We start from the raw sequence: 7317 nt of genomic DNA, 5'->3' as shown, positions 1-7317 counted from the left end.
TAGCTACACAACGTGGAAGGGACAATATCTTACAATAAGAGTACGAGCAACAAATTAGATTTGTTTTGTTCGTAATTTAACTATATGTATATGACATAAAATTATATTATTACAATGGGTAGGTCAAGTAGAGGTGCAGTCCCTATGAGGAAAAATGGGAATAAAAAAACAATGATTGAAAATAAAAAACCATTGGAGGTGATCTGACAAATGTTCTAACCAAACAATAACAAAAAGTAGTTGCCCTCGCCGGGAATCGAACACACGACCACAGCGCGTGAGCTGAACAGTTTAACCACCAAAGAGGCAGTTACCACCAATGTTTCAACGGCTTTTATGATCTGTTGTCTATAAGTCCCCATAACATTTAAAGAAACATCTTCTAACTCTTAACCGTTCACAAATATCTAATTATTTTCGATAAAAATTATGTGAAAACACTGTACTTGCCCTTGAAATTTGAGGAATCCTTTTTCCTTTTTCCTGGCCACCTCGGAAGTGTACACTTTCAAATAAAAAAATGAATTTTGAAAATCGATTCACAGTTGACGGAGAAATCGGTGAGTATACATAAAAAATCTACATTCGAACATAGAACCTCCTCTTTTTTGAGTTCGATTAAAAATAGAAAGAAACCAAATATGACTTAAACGCTTTACAAAATTTCAAATTAATATAGAGAAAATAATCACGTCTGGTCCTCTAGAGATTCGGACATGCAAAACATGGTTACAGGTGTATCTATTTAAGTTCCCTTCCTATACTTCTATGCCTTATGGATTTAGTGCGTGCATTGTTGCTGTTTTTCAAAGCTTGTGAAAGAGAAAGAGGCAATAAATCTGTTACTCCTTCTTGCTTTTGTATCTTCGGTCTTCTAGTGACTTATACGCACATTGAGAACATGGTTACGATTACGCCTGCTTAACATGTTTCTTGTATTCACGAACTACCGTCTGGAATATTGAGAAAACGAACCTTAATGTAGGTTTCAGATCTGAGCTAATGTAAATATTATAATGACCCATTTTGCCAAAAAAATTTACGAGTTTAGAGAATAGTCGACCGATAATCATCCACAGAAATCAGTTGCGGAGTACAGGAGATGCGAAAATGGGTCCATGGGGTACTATCGTACTACCATATTTTCTACGTCTTATTGTTTTTTTTTTATCAGAGTAGCTTGATAATTTAAGGTAATATTTTTATTACTATCAACATCCTTAAACGATATGTAAACAAATCACTAAATATACGGTCTTAGATGTAAAAATACTGATTATATACTTATCGGACAACAAAAAAAAGCTATTGAGAGTGTTTTCACAAATATAACAGATAAAATAAGCAAAACATACACTGACAAACATTTTAGAATTAGTATATATAAGCCGTGCCCTGCTAGGTCTCTAGTAAGTAGTCAGAAGCATTAAACTTCAAAGGTCCAACATGCAGTTCAAAAACCTTTTCGCCAAACTTATCCTCGTGATCACTCTAGTGATGATATGTAGTGCTGCTCTAACGCAGGCTGCAGCTATCAAGGAAGTTGGTAAGCATATATTTTTGTTATTTTTTGTAATACAACAATTTATCCAGTGGGTAATAAGTAACGTTGGGAAGTATAAAATGAACAGAACTGCCGACTGTTCAGGGCTACTTCATTCGAGTTTTATACCGAATATTTTTAATGTTCTGCCTTACTAACTGAATTCCCTTCAAAAAGAAATATTTTATGAACATGCGAAATTCCTTTCTATCCAGTTTTTTCACAATAACAAAAGTTGCTTCACTCAAAATGCTATAATTCACAAACTAATGATCCGACAGCTGTCAAATTTATACATGCATCTTTTAAAGGTTAGGACTAACTAAAAAACGTATGGATTTAATTCTAGTAGCGCCATCTATGTGTTGGGTCCGATACTTTTCAATTGACCTGTTATAAAATTAACTGTCCCAAGCAATTATCTCCGTTCTTTCCTCTCTCACAATTTATACAGGAAACACGATTATACAGGACATCACGAATTGAAAAAAACAGTCGAACCGTGCATTTGTTCCCTAGTTTTTTGACTATCGACTGTTTTCAGTCGATAGTTCCCAACGCTAGGGAAAATCACTACATGACCTTTATTCCAATTATAGTTGAATTTCTTTGCATTCTTAATTTTATTTTGGTTCTTTTTTATCACAGATAACAATTTTTGAATATAATTGTTACTAAATCGTAGAAATCAAACTTGACCGCTAATCCATGATGGAGCGGTATCGCTATGAACTTCAATAATAGAAAGCCTGAATTTCTGAAAGCAGAAAACAATCCATTGATCAAAAATCCGAAACGCCAGATACTAAAAACCTTATTATTACTGTTACTAGAAGTATTATTTAAGCCATTTATTGATAAATCTCATAAAGTTAATTCACAGCTTCAATAATAAATCGTTTCTTTTCTCTCTTTTAGATAACGAAGCACCCAAAGAACCCCTTGGTGTGACTTGCAACGGTCACAATGGAGGCACCACTGTTGCATGCACAGTTCATTGCATGGTAGATGGATACCATTATGGTGTTTGCGTAGATGGTGTTTGTCATTGCAAAAATTGATAATTCTTAAAATATTAATATAAGAAATAATAATGTAACAAAAATTTCAAATACATAATCGCATTTACTCCGGATTGTTTTAATGGCAAATATTTCACTTGGATTTGGTAACGACAAGAATGCGTCATATTAATTTATGTTTCTCTCATAATAATGTAAAAGGACTAATTTAAAAATGATGGGAATGATGAGAGTTATTAAAACTTGTTTTCAAAGTATTTTCAATATAAGAATAGTAATATATTTGATGGATGATAACATTAATTAAAATAATAAATATTTATATATTAAAACACATTAAAATATACGTAGACTACCTGAAGAACCAAAACTTACTAACACATTTTGAATAACATTTAGTTAAATCTAATTTTCATTAACTTTCATGTAAGAAATACTTGTATTTCTTGATAAATAAAATACAAATGTTCAACAAAGCGTTATACAATAACTGCGAAATTTGTCTATATACGTCAGAGCGCGAAAAATTGACAGAACTCCACCTGATTGGAATAGCGGTGTTTACGTTTAGGTTATTGGCTGATAATTTTGATTAGTAATAGAAAAATTAACATATATGGATAACTATGAATCAATAATTGGATACAGTTTTTCCTTGTGAATATGAATTGATAATTAATATATGAATGAATATATATATATATATATATATATATATATATATATATAGCGACCCGCCCCGGCTTCGCACGGGTGCAATGCTCATACTAAATTAAATACACTACAGAAAAAATATGAACGTTGTATATAAAAACATAGCGGCCCGCTCCGACTTTGCACTGGCATAAAATATATATGCCTATGTCACTCAATGAAAACATGATTAAAATCGATCCAGTATTTTTGGTTCATTCATTACTGCCCTTGGCCTGCACGCATTAAATTTGGAGTAAAACAATTCCTCTTCCCCTATACTTACTATGAAGATTTCCTGCTATCTTTGGAATATCTAAATTCATACAATTTTTATTACATTACACATTTTTAAACGCAAATTTTAAATTTGTAATATCTCCGAAAATATTTGTTTAATTTACATGCTGTAAGGAACCATATTGATCTATATTAATTGCACACTGTATTTAAAGTACTTAATTCGATAAGGATTAATGCCGTATTGCTTAAAATAGCTTCGTAAATAAGCCATTTTCTCACGTAAAAAGTAAACAATAAAAATGGTTAATGTGGGTTATCCCTAAAAGATAAACATATACCATCGCGGACTTTTTTGTACACCTTTTTTTATGGTGTGCAATACTGTAGTACATTAATTTGATCTAACTCGTAGGGTTAGGCAGCGTTTTTGCTAATTGCTAAATAAGCCTATAAAAGTAGGTTAATTTACGACATCACGTTAGAAACCTCTAAAATTAGCAATGTTGCCTTAGTATATTATGCATGTATTATACATATAAACCTTCCTCTTGAATCACTCTATCTATTGAAAAAAACCACCGCATCAAAATCCTTTGCGTAGTTTTAAAGATTTAAGCGCACATAGGGATATAGGGACAGAAAAGGCGACTTTGTTTTATACTATGTAGTGATATATATATATATATATATATATATATATATATATATATAGGGATAATAATAAAATTAAGTTTTGATTAATAATTTAAGGTTGTTTATTTGTTTATTGTTTACATTTATTATTTGTAAAATGTGCGAAGGCTATTAGGAAATCTGTACAGAAATATTAAAACAACATTAACAAAATTAGGAATCAGAATGAATTAACAGCCCTTCATATGAAAGTATACAAACAAAAATGAATAATTCGTTTAATAATTTAAGAATTATAACATGAAATGCACATGAGCTAAACCAGCGAGTCCGGGAACTAGAATTATTTCTGAGTACAAATTACATAAATATAGTTCTCTCATATAATGTTTGATAACATAATTATAAATTGATATAATTGTTTAATCCAATTTTTTTATTTATACGGGGTTATTTTGCTTACTGGGTCCACACATCAATGAATGAACTAAATGTGGAACAGCTCTAAGTATAAAACAAAATATATAGCATTTCCAACACGACGAGGAAAAAGAAGAAATACAATCTATGATAGTTTGTATTGAAAAGAACGACGTTGAAATAAACATAGGAGTTATACACAGATATTTATTTATAAAATTTGGCCCAAGGTTTACTATTGGAGGGAAATTTAATGTTACCCACTTACTGGCCCATTCCAATAAAATGCCAGACCTACTGGACACTTATATTTCGAAAGGCATCTCATGCAATCAAATAAAAATTCAAATTGTTAACTCCAGTATTGTTAACACTAGGCGCGACAATTCTAAAGCAAACAAATAAGCCTAATCTTACTCATACATTTAGGAACTCGGGCATGTTTAGACTTATAATGCCAAAACGAATCAATTCAAATGTAAGAATCAACATTTACTCCCCAGTGAGTATGGCACAGAACCAGAAATGCTGTAGTCTAAATAATATTAATACAATTATTTCAGAGATAACGGTTAATATGGAAAGTATTCAAAAATTAGGGATATAAAACATCACTGGAAAAACTGTTAGGAAATGTCGGAATTCAATAGTATAAAGATAACCACGATTCTTCGTCCAACGCTGCTTCCAGGCATTGTTTTTAATAGAAAATAATTTTTAAAAGCATATAATAAAATTAATAGATTATTTCAATTTATGTACAGGTATTTCAAAATGGAATATTAGGCCGCCTTAGGCCAGAAGATTATAAAGAAAATACAAGTTGATGGTAAAAAGTAAAAATCATAATATTTTTAATAGTTTATTGGAGATATATTGTTCTTCATATTAGAAACAGGAATTCAACTAAAAGATCCGAAAACCGGGTGGTTGGCGCGGTGGTAAAGGCGACAGGACAGTCCATCTACTGTTGCGATAATTGCGGGTTCGAATCCTGCTGGGGTATAATCGTGAATTTATTTTTGTGATTCTTCAATATTTGTGATTGTCCTAGGTAAAAGGTGATGGATGAAGGATGATTTCTAAGTTGTTCATTTGACGTCGATAGGTTTTAATGACGAGGACCGTGGTTCAAACCCTGGTTGGTAAAAAGGAAACTTTAAATATACTTATAAGGTATCAAAATTAAAATCGCTTATCCCTTTACTATCAGATATGAAAAATTTGGCTAGCGTAAAATAACGGATGTGTTTAAAACGCCAGAAAAACGTAATTAAACATAATGTTGCTCTCCAAAGAAAAACGTAATGTTATTCTCCAATTATCACACACGAAAAAAAATATATTTACATTGGTATGGTCGATAAAATATCAAGAAACCTTGAGCTGTAATGCTTAATATAGCTATCAATTAATAAATAAATAAAATACTAATTGAGATAGTAAAATAACCGATTTTTTAAATCATTGTAGATAAATAATATATCAGAGCTGTTCTAGAAATTTTCTTTTTTTTTGTTCATTTCTACAACATATACTACAGCTTACCTACAGGGACCTACAGTTTAACGTGGGCTCCGAACCACGGTCCTCGGCATTAAGTCCGCCGACTGGCGAGTGATCAACTTAGAAATCACCCCAGAAGACATACCCAGCCTGATCACTGGCGCGACTGGGATCATTTTCCTTGTCGGATTTTGCACTCTTGCCTAGGACAATCACAAGTATCAAACAATCACAAACATAAAGTACAACTATACCCCAGCAGAATTCGAGCCCGCAGCTATCGCAACAGTAGAACCGTCCTGTCGTCCTTATCATTGCGCCACCACATTTATCAATTATCAAAAAAAAACTTTGAATAGACTATAAACGTTATATGAAAATATTATTATAGTGAGATAAAATAAAAGAGGTAGCTCAAATAGCTAGTGGCAGTATAATGAAACAACATCTGGAGCATAAGATATTGCCTTACTTCATTTGTTCGTAGAGGAATATCTGAAATTGAAGGTATAGAGTCATCGCCCGTTAGTGTAAAATGTTCTAATAACAGCTTTAATTCATACCACTTGATTGACAATTGAAGATAAAAAAAGGTGTATCGCCGTTTGTTAACAAGCCTCTTTCGTAAAGAGAGTAATTAACGAAATTTAAAAAAAAGCCACATTTGACCAAATAGAAAGTGCGGTTCCACCAAGACAATCCATCGTATCACAAGTCAATGAGAACGATGGCAAAAATCCATGAACTGGGCTTCGAATTACTTCCTGATTCACCGTATTCTTCAGATTTGGTCCCCAGCGACTATTTCCTGTTCTCAGATCTCAAAAGAATACTCGCTGGGAAGAAATTTTCGTCGATTGAAGAGGTGATTGTCGAAACTGAGGCGTATTTTGAAGCAAAGGAAAATCGTACTATAAAAATGGTATCGAAAGGTTGGAAGGGAATTATGTTGAATAAAAATCACTAATTTTGCCAAAAAAATGTGTTTTACTATGGTAGGCTAGGGACTTTTCAATTGACCGATTATGCGAAGTGACTTTGAAGTGCGTAGACTAAAACATCTAACACCATCCGATCTGATCATGTGACACATAGAATTTAGAAGGAGACTAATTAATTAAATTAGTATTTTATATAGGAGATGACTTAATGAAGTGATTTTCTACATGCCATGTATATATAATATAAACATAACAAATACTTATTGAACTATTGAACATTGTGGAAGTACAAGAATAATAAATAGAAAATTGCCAG

At 32.1% G+C, this 7317-nt stretch overlaps 1 protein-coding gene across 1 annotated transcript; it reads left to right on the top strand.

The window, feature by feature from the left end:
* Nucleotides 1-1385: 1385 nt before the first annotated feature.
* LOC143200373 (defensin-1) lies at nucleotides 1386-2672 on the top strand. The gene is made up of 2 exons (XM_076410849.1): nucleotides 1386-1546; nucleotides 2462-2672. The coding sequence occupies exons 1-2, from the start codon at nucleotides 1447-1449 to the stop codon at nucleotides 2602-2604; spliced, it is 243 nt and encodes an 80-aa protein (XP_076266964.1). The 5' UTR covers nucleotides 1386-1446; the 3' UTR covers nucleotides 2605-2672.
* Nucleotides 2673-7317: the final 4645 nt, after the last annotated feature.

Source organism: Rhynchophorus ferrugineus, unplaced genomic scaffold (genome assembly GCF_030347505.1).
Source record: "Rhynchophorus ferrugineus isolate W39M unplaced genomic scaffold, kcgeb_rfMv2 rfM7, whole genome shotgun sequence".
NCBI classification, from domain to species: Eukaryota; Metazoa; Arthropoda; class Insecta; order Coleoptera; family Curculionidae; genus Rhynchophorus; species Rhynchophorus ferrugineus.
This window is presented reverse-complemented; position numbering and strand designations above follow the sequence as displayed.